Source organism: Protomyctophum parallelum (genome assembly GCF_964188405.1).
Source record: "Protomyctophum parallelum genome assembly, chromosome: 13".
NCBI classification, from domain to species: Eukaryota; Metazoa; Chordata; class Actinopteri; order Myctophiformes; family Myctophidae; genus Protomyctophum; species Protomyctophum parallelum.
The window spans coordinates 49,986,322-50,012,185 of record NC_139708.1 but is presented as its reverse complement, the minus strand read 5'-3'; the positions used below and the strand labels follow the sequence as shown (position 1 = coordinate 50,012,185).

At 41.0% G+C, this 25,864-nt stretch overlaps 1 protein-coding gene across 1 annotated transcript; it reads right to left on the bottom strand.

Moving 5' to 3' along the window:
* Positions 1 to 1,234: 1,234 nt before the first annotated feature.
* Positions 1,235 to 24,558, bottom strand: LOC310869182 (uncharacterized protein). The gene is made up of 18 exons (XM_083779792.1): positions 24,293 to 24,558; positions 22,666 to 22,837; positions 21,086 to 21,126; positions 20,884 to 21,037; positions 16,716 to 16,835; positions 16,145 to 16,278; positions 14,965 to 15,009; positions 14,742 to 14,787; positions 12,744 to 12,815; positions 11,454 to 11,588; positions 11,139 to 11,255; positions 9,449 to 9,591; positions 9,099 to 9,167; positions 6,385 to 6,530; positions 4,289 to 4,397; positions 3,701 to 3,775; positions 2,673 to 2,816; positions 1,235 to 1,375 (listed from the first exon to the last, which is right to left on the bottom strand). Exons 1-18 carry the CDS (start codon positions 24,434 to 24,436, stop codon positions 1,277 to 1,279), a joined length of 1,965 nt encoding a protein of 654 aa, XP_083635918.1. The 5' UTR covers positions 24,437 to 24,558; the 3' UTR covers positions 1,235 to 1,276.
* Positions 24,559 to 25,864: the final 1,306 nt, after the last annotated feature.

The window sequence follows — 25,864 nt, the reverse complement described above, 5'->3', positions numbered from 1 at the left end:
GAACAATTCCAAAACCTTTTTTTTAATGTCACAATCCCTTTAATATTATTACTACTACTATTGCACCTGATTTTCACCACCATCATCTCCAGCATTATTATGTCCACAGAGAACATATATTTGCTAGTTAAATTAACCTTTTTAAATTATAGGGTACCACAAAGGCCATTCATTTTATAATCCATTTATTTTATTTCATGTTTAGATATGTTTTATCATTATGTTTAATCTCTTTCTTGTGGGTTTTTTATACAGTCTTATGGTCATCGGTGTGGGACATAGAATGATTCCAGTAGCCTATATGTTCACCGTGCTTTAGCCTCCCTTTCTTTATGATGTCTTTGGAAGAGAACCAAGCAACCATGTCTATGAAAACAAGCCCAAAAGAAGCCTGACTAGGCTTAGTAGCCTATTATATAAAACAAGCCCAAAGTCGCTTATAATTAAGCGGACATGGCAACACTCCGAACGTCTCCACTCGCCTCTCTCTTTTTAAGACAAGTGTGGCCGGCTCGCTGCGGAGCTGAGCAGCGCTGCGGATATTTTAATACCCAGGCAGACGACGTAAATGACAGTAAATGACACAAGCACTGTATATCACAAAAAAAAAAGACAATTATGTGTCCGACCAGAGGATGAGGTGGGAGGAGGACAGGTGGGTCTAAAACCGGACTGTCCGGCGTGAAACCGGGCGTCTGGCCACCCTACAGATGAGGTAGAGCAGTGGTAACACAGAAATGTGTGGGGAGGAATTAACTGGCATACTGACTTAATTGTGAGGGGAAAGAAGGGCTACAAAACAATACTATATACCTACATCCAGTAAGGACATCAATTCGTAATGAGCTAAACCATAAGAAGGTGCAAGGTTGGCTTGTGGGTGATTAAACCCATTCTGACCGGGCACCCATTTTGGTGTCAGCATCATGTTATGCTTTAGCTATTGAAAAATAGCAGATCTACAAGCTCATAGCGCGCCACCGAGTGGCGCGCTACGAGCTTGTAGGTCTGCTATTTTTTTTTTTAATCGAAGAACGACTGACATTTTTAGAATCTGATCTCAGGTCAGAATGGGTTCATCAGACCCAGTGTGTGTCCGGCGGAAACCTCGTATGAATCTGATCTCAGGTCAGAATGGGTTAATAATACCGTACAATTACATTCATCATGACCTGATGAAAGCACAATTGTACAAGTAAAGTAAAATTAAAAATATTTGTGTACGGCATGTGCCTCCTCAGTTTGACTGGGTACAGGTCCCATGAAGCCAGCCTGGTCACTGAGCGTTGTCCTGTTGGATGCGGAACACTTTGGTAAACTCACTGTCGAATAGTTCCTTCAGACTGTCGCCTAAATCCCGGAACTCCGCATTATCCTGCGGAACCATAAAACAATTAACTGGAAAATGTCAATGAATTGCCTTTCTTTTTTTTTTTTAAATCATGACCATTCACTAGCAGAAAAACTAGAGAGTTAGAAGAGTGAAGGATACTGTCATTAAATGAGTTGAAGTTAGCGTGGTACTAGTTGAAGTTAGCATGGTACTAGTTGAAGTTAGCATGGTACTGTCTCTTTAAATGAGTTGAAGTTAGCATGGTACTGTCTCTTTAAATGAGTTGAAGTTAGCATGGTACTGTCTCTTTAAATGAGTTGAAGTTAGCATGGTACTGTCTCTTTAAATGAGTTGAAGTTAGCATGGTACTGTCTCTTTAAATGAGTTGAAGTTAGCATGGTACTGTCTCTTTAAATGAGTTGAAGTTAGCATGGTACTGTCTCTTTAAATGAGTTGAAGTTAGCATGGTACTGTCTCTTACCCTGAAGGATACTGTCATTAACCCTTGGCCTACAATTCACGGAAAAAACGGAATTAATCTAAAAATCTAAACCTCCCGTTAACGGAAAAAACTGAATGACAATCAATATCAGTTATCAGGGGGTCAAAAGATCAAAAATTAATATTCTTTCGCTAATATTAATATTTTTGGATGTAATTTACCAAAAAACTGCCGAAATCCGCGTGATCGTGCGCTATCGTGCACGCGCGCCGTCTCTATGTGCGTCGCTGTAAAAAATGTGATATTTTGCCATCTTTTGGGGTTGATTTGAGGTTAATTTGACTTAGTTGTGAAAAATATAGCATTAGCTTAGCAATCCGGACCAGCCAAGCTATTGACTAGGGTCAAAATACTACAGGATGTTGTTGATCGTTGAACCGGAAGTGACAAAAAAATTGGGACTGGCAGTCCAAGGGTTAAATTAGTTGAATTAGCATGGTACTGTCTCTTTAAATGAGTTGAAGTTAGCATGGTACTAGTTGAAGTTAGCATGGTAGTAGTTGAAGTTAGCGTTGTACTGTCTCTTACCCTGTTGAATTTGGTCATTATATGAGTTGAAGTTAGCATGGTATTGTCTCTTACCCTGTTGAATTAGCATGGTATTGGTACTGTCTCTTTAAATGAGTTGAAGTTAGCATGGTACTGTCTCTTTAAATGAGTTGAAGTTAGCATGGTACTGTCTCTTTAAATGAGTTGAAGTTAGCATGGTACTGTCTCTTTAAATGAGTTGAAGTTAGCATGGTACTAGTTGAAGTTAGCATGGTACTGTCTCTTTAAATGAGTTGAAGTTAGCATGGTACTAGTTGAAGTTAGCGTGGTATTGGTACTGTCTCTTACCCTGTTGAATTTGGCACAGTTGGTGAAGATGAGCAGGACGTCACACACAAACTGACCAACGGTCTGGTAGCGGTCCTGCTGGAGTTTCTCTGCCACCTTGTCCAGCCACATAGGACACTTGACCACCGTCGTGTAGTCTCTCACCTGGTGGTGACACAAAGAGATGGGGCGATACTCTCATTTAGAAAGTTTAGCACACTGTTCTGTCCTTGTTATTCCCACTAGCTGGTCGGTCCAACACTTTGGTCCCAGTGACTAATATACAACCCCTATGAGAATGAGAGACTTACATGGACAGTTGGATCTGTAGTGAAGCATTTAGGTCCCAGTGACTATACAACCCGTCTTTTTACGTTTCCCATCTCAAAGACGAATGCAATGCAACACCCAGTAATATATAGAGCAATGAAAGAGCTGCATAGTCTTCCATCACAAATCAGACAGGCAACAATTAAAGGTATATTCAGTGATTTCACTCACAAACCCTTAGGTTTCGTTTTTGGCTGTGGGACCCAGCCTTTCGTCCAATCAGGATAGAGAGTCAAAAACGAAACCTAAGGTTTTTTGACCCCCAGGGGTTAACTGGGGACAGGGAGGAACTCCTTATATGGCCAGCACACTCTATAGTAGGGAGGATTATCACAACAAAACAAAAAAATAAGTGATATTTGAATTAAGTGAAATCACTGAATATACCTTTAAATCAGATTTTAAAAATATCTTTTGATGATTGTCATTGAACACCGTTCTTTCATACTGAACGGTATAGGCTACTCAAACTGAAATTGTATTCATGGTTGCGATGTTATATTTATTAATCACTTGTTTTATATTTAGTTTGTATTTTATTTTTTTAACTGTTTTTCTTACAGTCTTGTAAAAATGTATTTCATATGTATTTCATTATAATTGTAATGTATTTTATGTGTGGGCCTCCAGGAAGAGTAGCTGCTACTAAGGTAGTAGCTAATGGGGATCCAAATAATAACCAATAAACAAATAAACCCCTATGAGAATGAGAGACTTACATGGACAGTTGGATCTGTAGTGAAGCATTTAGGCTGGTCTTCCCTGTACAGAGCGAGGAGAAGATACTGACATTCCTGCAAGAGTGACAACAGAGTTATGGGCACGTGGATGGGGACAGGCAGATAGTGTCCATGAAGGACGGAACGTGTTCTAGATTGGATATCGTGTTCCTCCCCGGTGCATTATGCCCTCCCGGTGTTTCCCCAGACCATTAAACAATTGTGTATTGGAGATCGAGACGTATAGTTTCATTATACATTTCATTATTGTATAGATATTCCACTGTTGCGTTCTTATCTTACGCATGTTTCATGATAAATGCTTTTTATGTGATGTATTCCCATGCTTTTTTGTTCTTGCTTAATGTAAGTCGCTCTGGATTAAGAGCGTCTGCTAAATGCCTAAATTGTAAATTGTAAATTGAGACGCATGTGTTCATCAACACCTTCCCACATAATAAGCAAATGTGGGGGTTAGGTTAGCATTGACAGGGATTAACACACACTTATGGTAAATTAAATAATGACTAAATTGTGGAAAGTATAAAACTAAAAAATGCCAGACAGAGACAGACAGAGTATACTCACCAGCAGATGACGTGATATTTTACTTGACAGGACTGTTTTATGAGAGCTTTGCTCATGGTAATCGTACATTTTCCACACACAGAGCGTACAATACCACTCACGGCCGTCCCTGAAAAAAACAGACACACTCACAATTGGACAAAGAACAAGAAAACACACGACTATGTTCACACCAGGGGGGCAGTCAGACAGATATTTCGTGAAGCCACTAAGGAAATCGGGACATCCTGAAAGTTCATATAATGGCCTGTTGTGGCGCTGTCATTGGGCCCAAAAAAACCCCATAGCCCCATAGAGGTCCATGTATTTGGGCCCAACTTCACCTAGACTGTATTCAGTATTTAAGTCCGACGTCATTTTGTAGTGCTACGTTACGTCCGGGTCCAAGTGGCACCAGCTCCCGTCCGCATCCCATTGTAAATAGAATATCTAAACGCGTGAATCTTTTTAAATTGACGTTATTTTTCAGAAAGGAAGCCATAGAGGGTTAAAATGGGTCTTAATGCTTCCAACTCGAGTAGAATTATTAATGTTTTGTACAAGTGTCCATGACAACAAAAATATATGATGTGGAGACAATAAAGACTATTATTATCATTATTATTGAAGGTGGCAACAGTCCATTTGCTCGGTAAAATATTTCGGGGGATATTTACAATGTGTGGCTTGAGTATGTTGAATCTAGTTTGCATTAATGAGGATTTAGTTGACACAATCAAATAAAATGGCGATAGTATTCCATGTGGGGCAGACGGCCTGTCACAGCCAGATTTTGGAGAGCAGCGCAGCTTTGTTGTTGCGAGGAAAGTGGTAAAATGAGACTTTCGTGGTTGTTTTCGTCTCAGATTTAGTCCGACGGAGCGTCACAGTATAACTCCATGGGGACACAAAAGCGACACAAAAGTAGGACCCGGAAGTATCTCAGGAGGGGGCGCTCACGTCACAGCTAAAATACTGAATAACCTTAATAAACATGGTCATGAATACTTTCTGCTTCCAGTCACTAGTTTAAAGTCTCATTTCTCATGTCATAATATTATTTTTGGAGAATTATGGTCCCATTTATTAAAAAAATGACCATAAAGTCGCGTATGTTCTGAGGGGAGTGGCTACCGTTACAGTCTATGATCGGGAGCCGTTCGAGTCAAAATAAAAACCAACAGAGAAGAAGGGGGGGGGGAAGTCCCGCCTCGTTGTCTGGGCCAGCCAATGGCCAAGCTGGGCCCAAACGGATCTAGAAAGACGGCGACTTACAATACAAGGACTGACAGGCTTCATTTTACGTCCATATCAGACCCGGGGAACGCTTTGTCCATATCTTTTTTACAGTCTATGGTTCACACCAGCGTTCGTTCCCTCTAATGTGCGTACAGTACATGCATAATCTCAGCTTACATCGCAATTCATTTTTTTGTTCTTTTAACCACTTAAAAACCCTATATGCGGTACTTTCGTCATACAACGGAAAGGAAGAATTATAGCCTCTATTTCAAGCTCTTAACACATTTTGGGGGCGGGAACCCCTTTTGGTGTTAGCATTATGTTATGCTTTAGCTATTGAAAAATAGCAGACCTACAAGCTCGTAGTGGCGCGCTACGAGCTTGTAGGTCTGCTATGTTTGAAAAATCGATGAACGACTGACATAGAAACATAGCTTTTTCGGAAAACTGTCAGGATGTAGAAGACATCTTTAGAATCTGATCTCAGGTCAGAATGGGTTAATCCATGTGAACATAATTATGAATACATTATTTTAATATACATACTGTAATAAAATACAATGATATGCCAAAAAATAGGGAAATGTAAGTTAATTCACTGAGAGTGACAACATTGTGCTACAATTAACCCATTCTGAACGGGAACCAATTTTGGTTTTAAAATCACGTTATGCTTTAGCTATTGAAAAATAGCAGATCTACAAGCTACGAGCTTGTAGGTCTGCTATTTTTTGAAAAATCGAAGAACGACTGACATTTTTAGAATCTGATTTCAGGTCAGGATGGGTTAATCAGACCCAGTGTGTGTCCAGTGGAAACCTCGTATGAATCTGATCTCAGGTCAGAATGGGTTAATGTCCTTCTGGCACGCTCACCTCAGCTGCTCATCCTCCACGTTGGGAAGGTGGCATCTCTGGTGGAACGTGCGAGGACAGCCGGGCCCGTCGCACACCACCCTCTCTCCCTCTTCCTGTCTGTCACTCCTGCAGACGAAGCACTCGTCATCATTCTCCTGGTCCTCCTGCCAGGGCACAGGAGAGAGAGAGGGACCATTTCATCATTAGCAGCATGGGACACTGGGAAAGGTTATTTTAGACCAGTCACCTATTCAGTATTTAAAGGACAACTTTAGTTTTTTTCAACCAAAGGTTCATGTTTTAGGTTGTTATTAGAGAAACTAAAAGGTGAGTGTTAATTTTCTTTCATTTGCTGCTTTCTTTCGTTTTGGGGATTTTAGCAGTTTTTGACAGGGGGGCGGGGGCATTCGAGCATGGGGCTAAATATGTATTCTTTTACAAAATATTATGGCGATTTATTTTTTTATTATTTACTATAGTCCTAATAAACCCCAAGAAATTACATCTGGCCACAAAAGATCACAGGATCTACTGAATGTGTCAAACTGACATATTGAGCCTATACACACAGTATAAGCCTTCCCCCAGTAGGCTACCTTCACATTCAGTAGATCCTGTGATCTTCTGTGGCCAGATGTAATTTCTTGGGGTTTATTAGGACTATAGTAAATAATATAAAAATAAATCACCATAACATTTTGTAAAGAAATACATATTTAGCCCCATGCTCGAATGCCCCCGCCCCCCTGTGAAAAAGAGCTAAAATCCCTAAAATGAAAGAAAGAAGCAAATGAAAAAAAATTAACACTCATCTTTTACTTTCTCTAATAACCTAAAACATGAACCTTAGTTGAAAAAAACTAAAGTTGTCCTTTAAGCTGTGACGTGAGCGCCCCCTCCTGAGATACTTCCGAGTCCTACTTCTGTGTCGCTTTTGTGTCCCCATAGAGTTATACTGCGACGCTCCGTCGGACTAAATATGAGACGAAAACAACCACGAAAGTCTCATTTTACCGCTGTCCATTTACCAACTAAATATGCCCCCGAAATACTTTACTGAGCAAATGGACGGTTACCACCTTCAATAATAATGATAATAATAGTCTTTATCGTCTCCCTCAATGGCTTCCTTTCTGAAAGATAACGTCATTGTAAAAAGATTCACACGTTTAGATATTCTATTTACAATGAGATGCGGACGGGAGCTGGTGCCACTTGGACCCGGACGTATAACGTAGCACTACAAAATGACGTCGGACTTAAATACTGAATTAGAGCGTCGCAGTCCCGCCCCCTACCAGGGCCCAGGAAATGATTCCCCGTTCATTTTCCTCGTAGACATTTCAAAAAGTATTGATTCAAAGACCTTTTAAGGCTCGTACAAAGCCAACTCGAGCTGTGAGAAATCATGACAACAAAACAAAAAATTTCGGGCTGAACAAATAATTAGAAAGAAAAAGAAAACGGCAGGTTATTACAACACCTTTTTTCCTTGTTTTCCTTCTTTGTAATTATTTGTTTGGTCCAAAATATTATGTTTATTGTCATGATTTGTCACAACTCGACTCAACTTTGTACGACGCTTAAAATGTCTTTAAATAAATACTTTTTGAAATTTTGAGGATTAAGTCGACTGTAGCAGCAGCATCACCAGAGGGAGTGCAACAAACCATGTGCAACCCAGATTCGGCACAAACAAGGGACTAAATTATTTTCGCTCCTATGCCACCAAAATGTGGAACGCCCTACCAACAGTCATTAAGACATGTGAATCCCTTGACTCCTTCAAAACCGCTCTCAAAGGGCACCTACGGACGGCTGCAATTCGAAACTGGCCCCCGTAAAATCTGAATCCCCCCCCCTTTTCCCCTCACGGTATATGTTTCTTTTCCCTTTTTGCTTCCTTTATGATGAATTCCTGTTCTGTTCTTTAACTATATAGAAGTGTCTATTTGTACGTCTCTAATTGTTTTGATGAATTGAACATGGTTGACCCTCTTGTAAACAAGTGTAATGCTTAATTGGGTCGTCCACTCAGTTAACAGTCTGTGTATTGAGTCTGTGCTTGAAATGTACTGTAATTCTGCAAACGGTTAATAAATAAATAAATCAATCAATCAAACAGTAGCGATGCGTCCGTATGAGCTGCCCACTGCATTTCTAGTCCAGAATCATCCGTCTCTCAAAGGGACTATTCCTGGTAAAACTCTGTCTGTGTTCAACTCAATCTGCTCCCACAGATCTCACGACCTTCTGAACGCTGCTCATATGCTTATTGTAGTTTAACAATGAATGAACATGTGTTTCTTCTCCCTGATATTAGGCCGTAATGCAAGCAGTCCTTTCTCCGACATGAGTTCAGTATCATTGTCGACAGGATCCAGTTGACTTTACCACACCAGGTAAAAGCAAAGTTCTTTGTTTACCCAGGGAAGTGGACTAAGCCAAGGACTTGTTTACAGCCAGCCACACCCTGCTCATAGAACATTTCATGGTAGGGATTTCAATGCCTTGCTCAAGGGCACTTCAGCGGTGGTAATTTTAACGTGCCGGTCCGGGGATACGAACTATAGCGACCTTCCGATATCAAGACCGCTCCGCAAACCGTTCGGCCACCGCTGCCCCGGGTTACATGACAGTCATTATATAAATCATACTGTGTGCAAATCTGACACACTGGAAACATGACCTCTCTTGAGTCTCTTCTGATACAGCTACATTAAACAACTTACCAGGTCTTTGGCTTCTGGCCTGCACAGACTGCATTTACACAGCACTGAGTGGATACGCAAGGCCTTTGTCTGAAACACACACGCACGCGCATGCACACGCACACGCGCGCGCGCGCGCGCACACACACACACACACACACACACACACACACATGTACATATATATTTTAATTTTTATTATTTTAATTTAATGGACAAAAGGGTAGACATAATAATTATTTTCCAGAATAAGAAAAAAACTGATGAACTAAGAATGTTTTGTATGAAAAAAACAAAACTAATAAACTAAACACTCACACTCACACACTCTCACACAAACACACACACACACACACACACACCAAACTCACCTCTCCTATTAGCACACTGAGCGGTCTCCCCTCCCATTGGATCTCTTTCTTCCAGGGGGCGTCGGCCTGCTCCAGAGCCTCGCGCACAAACTCCACAGGACTGAACCAGCGCTGGTCCGTACGGATGCTCTTCCCACATGTCCCTGATGGGGACCAATGGGAACAGCGTGGATTGATTGATTGATTGAAATATGTATTAACAGTTTGCAGAATTACAGTTTCATTTCAAGCACAAACTCAATACAAAGACTGTTAACTGTGAGTGGACGACCCAATTAAGCATTACACTTGAGGGTCAACAATGTTCAATTCATCAAAACATTTAGAGACGTACAAATAGACACTTCTATATAGTTAAAGAACAGAACAGGAATTCATCATAAAGGAAGCAAAAAGGGAAAAGAAGTGAGGGGAAAAGGGGGGGAGGGGACCCCTTTCCTCTCATCCATAGCCTATTTCCTTATTGCTAAATCCGATTGCAATGTAGGCTATCATTTGATCAGGCCATCCATTTCAAAGTGAGTGGTATTTAGTATCAAGTTATGTGAATAGAATAACGTTGATACAGGTCCATGGGTCAGATTTTACGGGGGCCAGTTTCGAATTGTCAATGAGCGTCAATGAGCTTTATTGTTCATCAGTAATTAATTATAGCTTTGACTATCGTCCATACCTGGACGTTATGCGAGAACGCCTACTGAGTCGCAAAAAACGACTTTCTGACATTGACAGCCAATACATCCAAACAGAAAAGTCCTATCTGAATTGCATTAAACAATGTTAAACTCACTTTGCCACTCCCACTAGATTTTACACTTTATGCACTTTATGCATGCGCGTATTATTAACTTTATTTATTAACTTTACCATAATGATTAGTACTACCACATAACTGTACATCATAATGTGCAATACATGCATGTAAATACACACATATGCACCCACGGCCAACATCATAGAGTGCAGTACCCCCTCTACTCATCACCAGCCTGTGATTATCACAACCACTGTTGTGATAAGGTTTGCTGAGCACAAATCTCTCTTTTTCCAACAGGTTTAAGGGCCGTCCACAATGAGAATGTTAAGATAACTACCGGGTATAACTTAGGATAATAATGTGAGCATCCATCCACACTGATGAACAATAACGTTCTGTTTGCATGTCGAACGTGAGTGATGTGTTGAATGTCAGTGGCGTGCACAGACATTTAGAGGGGGCAGGTGGTGCTCAAGTGAAAAAAAAGGGCACCTTGTGCAGTGCGTGGAACCGGCCGGTTGCCTTAACCCATTTTGGGGCGGGAACCCATTTTGGTGTTAGCATTATGGTATGGTTTAGCTATTGAAAAATAGCAGATTTACAAGCTCATAGCACGCCACCGAGTGGCGCGCTATGAGCTTGTAGGTCTGTTTTTTTTTTATTATCGAAGAACCACTGACATAGAAACATAGCTTTAGATTGTGGGGGCCTAAATAATATAGTAGAAGCGTTTTTATCATGAATTGATCAATGTCACCGCATGGTCCACACACTACAAATTAATAAAGAGCACCCCATGCCAAAAGGGCAGGGGGTGCTCTAGCACCCACTAGTGTCTATCTGTGCACGCCACTGAATGTGATTGTGTTGTGATGCGTTTTTCTCCACAGTACACTGCCCATTTCCCTCACACGCACACACACACACACACACCTGATGCAAATCGATGTTTGTGTAATGTGCCATTCATGGCTCCACATTTAACACTGAAGACTCTCTTGTCAACAGTGTCATGGTGGCTGGAACCCGGTTCCTCTTGGTCTCCTTCACCTGGTAGACAGGTAGACACATTTATATGGGGTTAGATGTGAGAGAAAAATATATAAACAAGATTTGTAATGAAAGCTAATTAAAACAGCAAGCATTCCCAAAACATCAGAATTAACTAACAGTAATAATTGTAAAGCAGCACAAAGGTTATCAGGACAACAGAACATGTTGTGTTCCCGTTTAAGCGTCAGTATTTACCAGTATGTCCTTCCTGGTTCACCTCCTGTTTAATAGCGCTAGGTACGGCGGTTTGGGTGGATGTTGACGTTGACGCCGCGGGCACGAATGCAGTGGCATTTTCGGGGCTTGCTCGGCTGCGAGAGGCACCCTTCTCTGATTGGGGAGAAAGGAGGACAATAGCTGGCTTGTACTTTTCACTCTGGCCACTTCATTTTGGGGAGAAGAAGAAGAACTGGCTGGCAGGCGTTCCCAATGCATTTCTCCCATATGATTTTCTTAAAAGTATTTATTTAAAGACGGTTACGCCGCGGACAAAGCCAACTCGGATCGTGACAAATCATGACAATGAACACTATGTTTTGGGGGCCGATCAAATAATTTATAAGAAGAAAAACAAAACAAATAGTGTTGTCTCCTGCCTTTATTTTCTTCTTTCTAATGCTCCGCTCTATAGCAGACCTCTGCCTAATCAAACCCTCTGAGCACCAGCTGATTTACTGCTGTTTCCAACATGACAGCCATGATGTAAACACACACACACACTAACGACACACAATGTCATTTACAGCTAAACATTGCTCTCTCAAACATGTTTTTGAAAACATTTGAGCGAGAAATAGACAAAGCAGTAAAACCCGAAAATGGATTCTATTTGATCAACTCACTGCCTTGTTTTCCCGACAGTGCTGCAGCTGGCCAGACGCAGCCAGCGCAACACTTTTTTTTGTTGTGTTTTGGGTCAATGTATTAATTTATGTTAGGTAGCCATGTCATAGGCGGGATAATATCTGGCTAAGTGGTCGTTGTCGGGATATAATTCACCTTCAGGGAGTTTAACCACCGAGGCGAAACTCCCTGTCGGGTGAATTATCACCACCTAGCCAGATATTAACCCTTACTTATAAGCTTTCACTAGCAAAGACAAGAATAAACTATTACTTTCAATAGAGCAGTAGCCCCGGGCGCAATTGTAATACTGTAAAAACAATTAATGGGTAATGGAGCTGGGAACTTCTCCTTTGGTCCAGTGAAGAAAAACAAAACTAAAAGTAAAAAAAGTCCATTGTGGGTGAATGGGATTCTTCTCTATCACACTATCACTAAACACGGGTGAAATCCAGGGATGTGGGCATGGAAACAAACCTACCTTCTATGACGTCACTAAGCATCATGAAGGTACTGAAAGACCCGCCCACCTCTGACATCATTATGATGTCACTGAGCATCATGAAGGTACTGAAAGACCCGCCCACCTCAGACAACGTTAGCAACATCATGAAAATTGCAAAAATATATATCCGGGTTTACCTGCATCTGTTAAGTCGTCATCGTCTTCATCTCCCTCGTTCTCAAGTCCACTGTCTGACGCTGAACTTGACGCTGAAATAGCAGAGACACTCTTCACACCATCGAACATCGAACCAACAGCCATCCTACATGACGTAGTAAAATCCTGAGTATATACACCAGGGGTGCCCAAAAGGTAGATCGCGATCTACCAGTGGATCACAAAGGCTGTGCAGGTAGATCACAGGACATGGCACTAAAACTATAATTTATATATAGAAATATATAATTTGGCATCTGAGACTTGAATTAAGGTGACGTGATTGATTGACATAAAAAAGGGCCTGTTAACCCACAACAGATTACTTTGTTGAGCACAAAGATCCGTAGCATTAGAAAGTTACATACAAAAACAAAAAGTATTTCCATTTCCCCCCCCCCTATATTTCCCATTCTAAGTGTGTTTGTCATGTTCTTTAACCCATTCTGAACGGGCACCCATTTTGGTGTCGGCATCATGTTATGCTTTAGCTATTGAAAAATAGCAGACCTACAAGCTCATATCGCGCCACCGAGTGGCGCGATACGAGCTTGTAGGTCTGCTATTTTTGAAAAATCGAAGAGCGACTGACATTTCTAGAATCTGATCTCAGGTCAGAATGGGTTAATCAGACCAGTGTGTGTCCATGTGGAAACCTCGTATGAATCTGATCTCAGGTCAGAATGGGTTCAACTATTTTCAGATCATATTTTTCGGTGGGTAGATCTTGTTTCGCTGTTGCATTTCTGGAGCAGGAGTGTAGTGTAACACTGCTGTATGCACGTGTAAAAGACTACAGATGTAATACCTCCACCAGCTTCCCTCCTGCAAACACAGCCCATTGTGTTCATTGGAGTAAAAGCTGTATAGGCACCGCAGAGAAATCAAACTAGGGATGGCACCGAATAGTGGCAAAAAAATAAAATGCAGCACTGCCGGTGGAGGTGGGGGGGATTATATCACTCCACCGGCACTCGTTTCCACCGCGGCAGTGTGTCGGTCCGACATGCGTGGCGTTGTGCTCGCGGTTAAAGGTTTTATGACATTCATTTTCATTTATTTTTCTTTTTTCTTTTAGGTTTTATGACCTCAATTACACCCAAAAAACCTGAACTTTGAACATTCAGTGGATTTTCTGTGGTCTGAAGTTTTCTTTGGGGTTTTTGGGGCCTTTTGAGCTACAATGAAAACAGGCAACACAGTGAAACAGTGACATCTGCTGGCAAATCCCATTGACATATATGGGATTTGCAGTAAGTGATGTCACTTACTGCCGGCAAATCAGAGCACCTGTTTGAGCCAGAAAACCCCAGATCACAGAAAATCTACTGAATGTTAAAAGTTCATGTTTTTTGGGTGCAATTGAGATTAGAAAACCTAAAAAAAAATAAGAACAATTCCAAAACCTTTTTTTTAATGTCACAATCCCTTTAAAGGGTTATGGTTTTGGGGAAGGGTGTCAGACTGATGCCGCTGAGAAACACCTGGTGTTGTCTGCAAATTGGTGGAGACTCCGCGGCTGATGCCGCCCGCTGCCGGAAATTGCACTCGCTCCCCCTCGATTTTTAGAGCCGAAAACCGAATAGTCAAAGAACTGGGGTTACCAGTCGTAACCTACAAGTTGTTGTTGTGATGATGACGTGATCAAACGGGTCGAATAAATGATAAAAGTACAATAATACAACTCATCAGGTAAAGACTTAACCCATTTTGGGTGGGAACCCCTTTTGGTGTTAGCATCATGTTATGCTTTAGCTATTGAAAAATAGCAGATCTACAAGCTCGTAGATGAGCTATGAGCTTGTAGGTCTGCTATTTTTGAAAAAAAAAACGACTGACATAGAAACATAGCTTTTTCAGAAAACTGTCAGGATGTAGAAGACATGTTTAGAATCTGATCTCAGGTCAGAATGGAAAACTGTCAGGATGTAGAAGACATTTTTTAGAATCTGATCTCAGGTCAGAATGGGTTAACAAACCTGTATCTGAATCTTCCAATTCAACAATGGGACGAAACAGTGACTTCTTGGTCTAGCGATGGAAAAAAAGAAGAAAAAAAGTAATTAGTAATGGCCAGGGTTAGCGTAACACAAAACAGGGATACAATACAGACAAAACGTGTTTGCAAATAATAATAATAACCACAACAATGAAGAAGAAAATAATAAACTATTATCAGCAGTAATATTTCCGTATATATACCTTTGTTCTCGTTGTTTTGTAGCCTGGACATGTCAGGTGTCCATCCTGACACAAAAAATAAATAAAAAATAAAAAGTCTTGTGAGGAGGTATACGACGTGAAAAGGTGAGAATATGACTAGCCTATCATTTACAATTTACAATTTAGGCATTTAGCAGTCGCTCTTAACCCATTCTGACCTGAGATCAGATTCTAAAAATGTCTATTACATCCTGACAGTTTCATTATTAACCCATTCTGACCTGAGATCAGATTCTAAAAGTGTCTTCGATTTTTCAAAAATAGCAGGCCTACAAGCTCGTATCGCGCCACTCGGTGGCGCGATATGAGCTTGTAGATCTGCTATTTTTCAATAGCTAAAGCATAACATGATGCCGACACCAAAATGGGTGCCCGGTCAGAATGGGTTAATCCAGAGCGACTTACATTAAGCAAGAACAGAAAAGCATGGGAATACATCACATAAAAAGCATTTATCATGAAACATGCGTAAGCTAAGAAAGTAACAGTGGAATATCTATATAATGAAACTATACATATAAACTATACATATATACTATACTATGCTATACATATGTACTATGACGTGCTATGACTACATACAATGCAATTATAGAGCGTCGCAGTCCCTCCCCCTTTCAGAACAACGAGTGGCCCAGGAAATGAATCCCAATGCATTTCTCCCATAGGCTTTTCCTAAAGTATTTATTTAAAGACGGTTACGCCGCGGACAAAGCCAACTCGGATCGTGACAAATCATGACAATGAACACAATGTTTTGGGGCCGATCAAATAATTTATAAGAAGAAAAACAAAACAAATAGTGTTATGTCTCCTGCCTTTATTTTCTTCTTTCTAATGATTTGATCGGCCCCAAAATATTGTGTTCATTGTCATGATTTGTCACGATCCGAGTTGGCTTTGTCCGCGCGGCGTTAAACGTCTTTAAATAAATACTTTCTGAAAAGTCTATGAGGAAAATGAACAGCGATTTATTTTCCGGGTCTCTCGAGGGGGGGCGGGACTGCGACGCTCTATAGTGCCGTCTACATAACATGCTATAAGTCTGTATCAAATGCTATCTAAGTCTACAGAAATGCTATCTAAGGGGGTGGGGTAAGTGCATAGGTTACATTTGCATGTAACCTTATGATAAAATGGTGTTCCATTGATTCCAAACCTGTAGCAGTTCTCTCAAGGGGGTGTCCATGCATCGGATGCTGAGCTTCCAGTTCTTGTAGGCCTTCCTCCCTCCAAACTCCTCGAACCCAGAGGGGGTGAACCACTGGTTCTGCACCACGATGCACTTCTCGCCTACGGCACAAATAATAAACAACAATATTACTGTAACTGATTTCTATTAGGTGGTCTTTCTTAACCCATTCTGACCTGAGATCAGATTCATACGAGGTTTCCGCCGGACACACACTGGTCTGATTAACCCATTCTGACCCGAGATCAGATTCTAGAAATGTCAGTCGCTCTTCGATTCCTGGTAAGGTCTTATTCCCTATCTTGAGTAAACTAAAGACCTGGAGGCGTGATCAATGCTCTTGGGCCACTCAGAATAGCCACAAATGGCATTGATCACGCCTTCAGGTCTTTAGTTTACTCAAGTTAGGGAATAAGACCTGGTACTTATAAGACACGCAAAATACAGCCCCGATCAGGTCTAAATGGGTTAAGTGGAAGGAAACAAGTCTCAATATGAATTACTACTTTGATATCCTCAAATCAACACCACTGCTTACCTTTAGCCAGCTTGGCTCTGTTCAGCACCCCCTCTTTGTCCCCACAGGTGACTGGGATCTGGACCTTATAGAGAGCCCAGGTCCAGATGTCCTTCTTATCGCCCTTCTTCAGAGGTGAACCTGGACAATGAACGCAAAAGAGGGGTTTTAACTCTGGAACTGGACCCAGGATTACACTTGATTTCAATATCGGACCCGAGATCAGATTCTGAAAATGTCTTCTACATCCTGACAGTTTTCATTCTGACCCGAGATCAGATTCTAAAAAATGTCTTCTATGTCAGTCGCTCTTCGATTTAAAAAAAAGAAATAGCAGACCTACAAGCTCGTAGCGCGCCACTCGGTGGCGCGCTATGAGCTTGTAGATCTGCTATTTTTCAATAGCTAAAGCGCGACATGATGCTAACGCCAAAATGGGTTCCCGCCCAGAATGGGTTAAAACATTTACAGTATCAGTCACCAGAAACAAGGATGAGCGTTTTAAATGAGCCTAACATGGTTCAGATTTAGTTTTAAGGGGACTGTCTGCATCAAATCAATATTAAATATCTAAATATTAACCCATTTTAGGCGGGAACCCCTTTTGGTGTTAGCATTATGTTACGCTTTAGCTATTTAAAAATAGCAGATCTACAAGCTCATAGCGCGCCACTCGGTGGCGCGCTATGAGCTTGTAGGTCTGCTATTTTTGAAAAATCAAAGAACGACTGACATAGAAACATAGCTTTTTCAGAAAACTGTCATTTTCAAACAGACATTTTTAGAATCTGATCTCAGGTCAGAATGGGTTAAATCAAGCAACTTAAAAACTGTCTGGGGGAGAATGCAAAAGCCAGACTATAGATGTCAATGTGTGTTTTAAAGTGAAATCATTCAAGTTTAGGCTTTTAGTAGAATCATGCAGACCGTTATGACTGAATGATACAAATGTGTCGTTTATGGTTAAAGTGCACCACCTAGTGTAATAAGAGGGGATTTACCGGTACATATTTGATATTTCTTAGTAGAAATATTTGTTGTAGGTACAGTACAGCATGGTGTAAATGTAAGACCAGTACCTACACAGTACGGTGCAAAGACTTTACATGAAAGATCACAAATGCATGAGCATTTTAACTTATGCTATACATTGTCTTCCTGGCTGATATATTTGGAATGTATTACTTTCTTTGGGGTATATTCTTCATATCCATGTCTCAGCTATATTTGACCACCCCTTCTGTGTTCTTATTATTATTATTAATTATAAACGAAATATTTTAATTAACCCATTTTGACCTGGGAACGATTCTATAAATGTCTTCTAAATCCTGACAGTTTTCTGAAAAAGCTATGTTTCTATGTCAGTGGGTCTTCGATTTTTCAAAAATAGCAGACCTACAAGCTCGTAGCGCGCCACTCGGTGGCGCGCTATGAGCTTGTAGATCTGCTATTTTTCAATAGCTAAAGCATAACATGATGCTAACACCAAAAGGGGATCCCTAACTACATGGTTAGTCATAATTGTACATTGTACACTTTTACTCTGTATTTCTCCTCTGATTTCATTTAACTGTGACTGCCTAGAACTGAAGGTCTATTTGTGCCACAGGCCATTAATCTCTGGCTCATTTCCAAATTGTAGGTTTTACTCTTTGACTTCTTGCCAGAGTGATCTTTGATCTGTTGTTATCTTTAGGGTCTGTTGGACCAGAGGGTAGGAGGCTACAGTTTGCCAGCTTATGCATTGTATTAGTACAAGTAAGTATAAGTATAAGTAAGACGCGCAAACGCGGGAAGCGAACGCAGCTCGTAAATGGCAACAACAACGATTAGAATAAATTACATACTTTTTTAAGGTTTTCTTTTTAAAAGTTCTCTTTTTTGTGTTTTTTTAAGATTTTATTTTTAAGTTAAGTTTTTTGAAGTTAAGTGTTTTTAAAGTTTTTTTTAAGTTAAGTTTTTTGTGTTTTTTTAAGATTTTATTTTTAAGTTAAGTTTTTTTAAGTTAAGTGTTTTTAAAGTTTTTTTTTTAAGTTAAGTTTTTTCTTTTTCATTTGAAGTTAAGTTTTTTTTTTAAAGTTAAGTAACACACACACACACACACACACACACACTGTACACACACACACGCCCACTATATGCGCTGTTTGATGTTTGTGAAATAAAGCATGGGGGGACACAGAATAACCGGGAGTTAGAACGGAGGGACTGAGAGAGGAGGACCATGACGACGGACAGCTTGGCCTGGCCTTAATGTATACGGAAAGATGACTTATTATTAACCTGACGTAACTATGGAAGATGCCTTATTTGAAATGATGTACTTTGCTTGGGATTTCTCAAACTCATTTCGTGCTACATTAGGAGAAAAGAAAAGAGACATCGCCCGTAAACAAACAAACCATGCCCTTTACAACCAAACAAACCATGCCCTTTACAACCAAACAAACCATGCCCTTTTTCTATTCTATTCTATATTTGATCAACTCACTTCCCTTGTTTTGTGTTGTGCTGTATGCGCCACACTTATGCAATACCTTCAAATCATTACCATATTAAGCAAGGAAATACCTCATTTCAGGGATGGGCAACTTTGACGATGGCGAGGGCCAATATATTCCCACACTCACTCCAGAGGGTGGAGTGCCACAGTGCATATTACTGTCATAGCAAAAAATAGCCGATCTACAAGCTCAAAACGTGTCGCAATGCGACACGTTTTGAGCTTGTAGATGGGCTATTTTTGCTATATTTGAATTGAAAACCAGATTATTATTTTTTTTGCTATTTTTGAATTGGAAACCTGAAAAGTAACCTTTTTATTGAATTTCAAATGCATTTAGTTATAGTTATGTTAACTTTATGAACTGTTAACATAACTACATTGGACACAAACATTTTAATACTATAGTAAGTACCAGTCATTTAATGTTAGATTGTAACAGCTGAAATCAAAACTATATCAGTATTCTGATATTAACATGTGGGCCGCATTAAGTGAAGGTGGGGGCCGCATGTGGCCCCCGGGCCGCCAGTTGCCCACCCCTGCCTCATTTTGTCGTTACTTTTGGGTCCAATTATTGATCCTATGGTATTTTATTACATGGCTTGGTTCAATGCTTGATTCTGAGTGGTCAATCGCTGAATTCAGTGGTCTGTTATTTCTGGTGTTTCCAACATGACAGCCATGATGTAAACACACGCACAATGTCATTTACAGCAGCACATTGCTCTCAAAAAGGTTTTTGAAAACATTTGAGCGAGAAATAAGACGAAGCAATACCCAAAAATGGATTCTATTTGACCAACTCACTTCCTTGCAGCTGGGCAGACGCGGCAGCCAAGCGCGACACTTATGCTATACTTCCATTACCGCAAGCAAAGGAAATGGCTCATTTTGTTATGCTTTGGGTCAATTTATTAATTTATGTTTTAAGTAGCCATGTAATAAGCAGGATAATTTGCATCGGTGGTTAAACCCCCGTCTGTAAATTATCTCCCGACAATGACCACCTACCTAGACAGACAGCAGTGATGTAAATAGGTTTTCAATGAAATGAGTCCTGGGATGCAGGGATGGTCTTTTAGACGAGTCCCCTTCAACAACGTTAAAGAGTCATATTTTGCCATTTTTTACAAATTGCAGCATCTAACTCCCATTTCATTTTATATAGTTATAATGTGGTTATATTAATGTAGAAAACAGAAGAAGAAATGATTATTATAACTAAAGCTAGGAAAATAAACTAGAATAAAAAAAAAACTGTACAGTAGTACAGTAGTGCATCCCGTGGACGCAGAGGTCGTTGTTTTATTGCGTGACGTCCCTTAACCCATTCTGACCTGAGATCAGATTCATACGAGGTTTCCGCCGGACACACACTGGTCTGATTAACCCCATTCTGACCTGAGATCAGATTCTAAAAAATGTCAGTCGCTCTTCGATTTAAAAAAAAATAGCAGACCTACAAGCTCGTATCGCGCCACTCGGTGGCGCGATATGAGCTTGTAGGTCTGCTATTTTTAAATAGCTAAAGCACGACATGATGCTGACAACAAAATGGGTTCCCGTTCAGAATGGGTTAACTATAAACTGCGTTTTGGGATGCAAAATGCACCCTTATTTTAATCGCTGAGACATTATCCCGTACTTAACAGTGAGTGCGTTATAGTGTAATGCATTTACTGTAGGTTGGCCTCTTCCTCTTCCTCAGTGCCGGGGTCGATGACGAAGATGTTCCTGGCTGTTCCTCCTCGGCAGGAACACTTCCACTTCTCTGCCTCTTCTTCCTCTGCCTTTTCCCTCGTTTCCTTTCCCTCGTCCCCTCCTCCTCCTCCTCCTCTTCCTCCTCCTCCTCTCCACCTTTCGGAGTCTCCTTCTTCTCTACTTTTTCCACCTTCTGCGGTAGTTTGCCAAACTGGAAGGAGCCTGCATGTACAGAATACAGATGAGGAGATGGAGTAAGTATGGAAGAAATGACACGATGCGCTAGTATCATTATCCCATTCTGACCTGAGATCAGATTCATAACGAGGTTTCCACTGGACACACACTGGTCTGATGAACCCATTCTGACCTGAGATCAGATTTTAAAAATTTCAGTCGTTCTTCGATTTTTCAAAAATAGCAGACCTACAAGCTCGTATCGCGCCACTCGGTGGCGCGATATGAGCTTGTAGATCTGCTATTTTTCAATAGCTAAAGCATAACATGATGCCAACACCAAAATGGGTGCCATATCATCATCTTCAGCAGTGGTTTTCAACCAGTGGTCCGGGCGGGGACCTTGAGGGGGTTCCCCAGCTATAAAGGACGTAGAGTTGGTAACCAAATGGACCCTTATAGATATTTAACTCTTGAGAGCGTAAAACTCGCAAGAGTTACATTATTGTTACATTTACAAGAAGCCTCCGCAATTAGAGAATGTTAGAAGGATTGTTATTTTGATCGTTTGCCAACACACGGCATGGAACTGTAAATGGTAAATGGTGCATTTAATAATATAGCGCCTTTATCCAAGGCGCTTTACAGAGATTGTGCATTACATTCACCCATTCACACACACATTCACACACCGATGGCAGCAGAAACCATGCAAGGTACCAACCAGGACATCAGGAGCAATTAGGGGTTCAGTGTCTTGCTCAAGGACACTTCGACACTAACTCTGGGGGGGAGCCCACAGGGTTCGAACAGGCAACCTTACGGTTACCATCCAGCCACTCTACCCCTGAGCCACCCCCGCCCCCATGTGTGTTTTGTGTCAACGATAACAAAACATTCTTTGGTTTCGGGTCTGAGAGGCTAAACCTCATCAAATGGTGGTCCGCGCGGCTCAAATGCTGACTAAATAATGGGCCTTGGACGTGAAACAGTGTTGTTTTCATCGACTAAAACTAAGACAAAAAATGTTCGTCGACTACCTTTTCCACTGAAGAAAACTAAATGGAAACTAAATTAAAACTCTGCTATGATGACTAAAACTAAGACTAAATATACTGACAATTTCGTCAACAAATAAAAACTAGACTAAAATGTTAGGAAGGGACTAGTGGACAACAGATCCAGTATAAGTCATTTTACACTTGGTTGCATGCTGAAAATAGCCGATCTACAAGCTCACAACGCGTCGCGCTGCGACGCGTTGTGAGCTTGTAGATCGGCAATTTTCAGCAAGTGTAAAATAAGTCATTATGACGGCAACAAGGCCCGCAAAAATACATTTTAGTCGACTAAACCACCTGTAGATTTAGTCGACTAAAATCTTATGACATTTAGTCGACTAAAACTAGACCAACACTAGAACATTCCAGGTGACTAAAATGTGACTAAGACTAAGTGAAAACTATTCAGGAGACTAATGACTAAAACTAAAATTGAAATTTGCTGCCAAAAACAACACTTTGTTGTACGTGAACAGGGTTGAAAACCACTGATCTTTCTTCAGTGTTCAGACAGTTAACTGACCATCCATGAGGCTGTTCCGCAGTATCAGTAGCTTGGGGTAGCGGTTGAGGATGCTCTCCTTGAACACACACTCCCAGAACGGTCGGATGTGTTCCGGCGTGTGTTGCTCCAGCCAGTCCAGTTCGTCGTAGAGGCCACTGTTCATGTTGTCTCTCTTCATACGAATCAGCTTCTGCACACACAGACAGTACACACAGGAGGAGTATTGTATACAATTATGATACATTTATCACTAATAATAATAGTCCTAAACAACAAGTTATTTAAATTGTATATATTTTATACTTGTTATGACTTACAAACCAATCTGGGAACCTATTTGGAAGGGGGGGGGGGGGGGGGGGGGAGAGAGAAGAAAAATATTCTGTCCAACTATCAACCATAACCCAGATTTCAATTTTGATTATAATATTTCTTACACCAGAGTCCAAACAGTTACAGACAGTACTATAGGCCTATTCGACAGGCAGCCTCTGTAGACATTTTTTTAAGCACAGCTCAAGACCCACTTCTACACCATTGCTTTTAATTGATCTTTTATTTTTTTGGTTATTCATGTTCTCACTGTATTGCATTACTGCTTGTTTTTTTTTAATGTTGTTTATGCCTTGCTTTTCTTTTCTTTTTCTCCATTGCTCTGTAAAGCACTTTGAGCTGCATTTCATGTCATGAAAGGTGCTAGCCTATACAAATAAAGTTTTATTATTATTATTATAGCCATTATGGTTTGGTTTGTATTTGGACGAAAACGGCTGGTCCTGCTGCAGCATCAGAGACGAACAAACCATGTCTGCAAGACAACTAGTCCGGTATAAGTATAGTTAGTACAAGATACAATTAAGTTCACTGACTGGTCTATTCTGAATGTTCTGAATACACACATATTTATACTCTCTCTGTGCACTAGCCATGGTTCATGACTCTCGTATTCGAGTCATGAAGTAACTGCATCCTGTTTTTGGCGATCGCTGCATTTACAACATTTCCGTATATATAAACATTCGGATTTCAAATATAAAGTACTCACAATTTGTCCCACGGGTGTTAGTTAGTTGCAGCTCCAGCGATTAGAATTTCTGCATCCCGCGTTGTTTAATAAAAAAGCATTTTTATCCGAGCTGTTATTTTGCCCATTGGCTTTCAACTACGCGCCCCTATCGGTCGGGAGGAGGGTGGCACTCGGTGTGTTCGATATAGGCACGCTGACCGCCCTGCCCAATACAGACCAATAGGCGAGTGCGCTCCCGGTGTGCAACTGTGGGTTTTCCCAAACGAACCCCGTTTGAAAAAAGTAGCCGGGGCGCTCGGATAAAAATGCTTTTTATTAAACAACGCGGGATGCAGCAATTCTAATCGCTGGCGCTGCTACTAACTAACACCCGTGGGACACTTTGTGAGTACTTTATATTTGAAATCGGAATGTTTATATATACGGAAATCTTGTAAATGCAGCGAGCGCCAAAAACAGGGCTAGGTTTCTGCATGGCTGTCATGATAATCATCATGGCAGTCTATGTTCCAGGGCTATCTGTGCAGGGCAGAATCGAAGCAGTAAGGCTATGGACCAGAGCTACACATGATCCGACTGTAGGAAGTTAACGTACTTGGATTCAACATCTGATCTCACCTTGTATCTGTCCTCTCGTATCAGGTCGTGGTCCCGGAGCTGCATGATGAACGTGTGTGGTTTCGCCATGAAGGAGATCTCCGTCTTGTTGCGGTGGAGGAACTCTAGGAGTTGTCCCTCCTCGAAGAAACCCAACGGGTCCATTTTGGATACTTTCTGTTTACAATTACAATATTAAGCTTTGATTATATTATTCTACTAGCCTGCGCGAGTAACAGCAGGCGACGAATATAAATCCGGATTCCGCATTAAAAACATGAATCCCTTGTTTTCGAGGTTTGGATCCCGCCCGCACTCAAATGTATACTTTCACTTCCCACTTCTCTTTCCTTCCTGGTTTTTTGGTGACGTTTCGAAAGTGGATTGGACTCTCCACCCACTATCTCTTACCGACAAGAACAGATGGGATCATTGATTGGTCTTAAAGTGGAATAATGGTTGCAAAGCAACTTATTGATTCCAGTCTATCGAATTCTTTTTAATTTGCCATGCAGGCCAGCTGTTTGAATAGAGGAATTTTGGGAGAAAACAATCTATCTTACACAATTAAAAAAACTATTTGCAAAGTAATGGCCTATGTGTTTAATGTGCTATATAAATAGAGCTTGATTTGATTTGATATACCGGTATATGGCCATATCAGTTGGATCAGTGATCTCTAGATGTATGTGAGGGCAGCACAGCTAAGCAAAGAAAAGTTACCATGTTTACCCAGGGTAACTGGACTAAGGAAAGGAAAGGTACTATGTTTACCCAGGGTAACTGGACTAAGGAAAGGAAAGGTACTATGTTTACCCAGGGTAACTGGACTAAGGAAAGGAAAGGTACTATGTTTACCCAGGGTAACTGGACTAAGGAAAGGAAAGGTACTATGTTTACCCAGGGTAACTGAACTAAGGAAAGGAAAGGTACTATGTTTACCCAGGGTAACTGGACTAAGGAAAGGAAAGGTACTATGTTTACCCAGGGTAACTGGACTAAGGAAAGGAAAGGTACTATGTTTACCCAGGGTAACTGGACTAAGGAAAGGAAAGGTACTATGTTTACCCAGGGTAACTGGACTAAGGAAAGGAAAGGTACTATGTTTACCCAGGGTAACTGGACTAAGGAAAGGTACTATGTTTACCCAGGGTAACTGGACTAAGCTCAAGAACTTGTTTACAGCCAGGCCCTGCTCATAGAACATTTCATGGTAGGCCTATAGGGGTTCAATGCCTTAAGGGCACTTCAGCGGTGGTAATTTTAACGTGCCGGTCCGGGGATACAAACTAGCGACCTTCCGATATCAAGACCGCTCGGCAAACCGTTCGGCCACCGCTGCCCCTTAGCTGCACAAACCTCTATACTTGCTTAACCCATTTTGTGCAGATCTTCAAGATCAGAGCAGATCTACAAGCTCATATGTCTGCTATTTTTGAAAAATCGAAGAGCGACTGACATAGAAGACATTTTTAGAATCTGATCTCAGGTCAGAATGGGTTAATTGCCACCATTGTCAAACACATACAGTTGGCATTGAACTGCAATCCTCATGGCAACATAAAACAATTAGTGAAGAGTTTAGAAAAGGTG

Bases quoted from the DNA above. Each gene is read 5' to 3' on its own strand.
- LOC310869182 (XM_083779792.1), bottom strand. From the start codon at position 24,436: ATGGACCCGTTGGGTTTCTTCGAGGAGGGACAACTCCTAGAGTTCCTC. The intron at 21,127-22,665 runs GTCAGTTAACTG...CTGTACATGCAG, and splicing joins GCGGAACAGCCTCATGGATG to GCTCCTTCCAGTTTGGCAAA. The intron at 21,038-21,085 runs GTAGAGAAGAAG...GAGGAGGAAGAG, and splicing joins TACCGCAGAAGGTGGAAAAA to GAGGAGGAGGAGGAGGGGAC.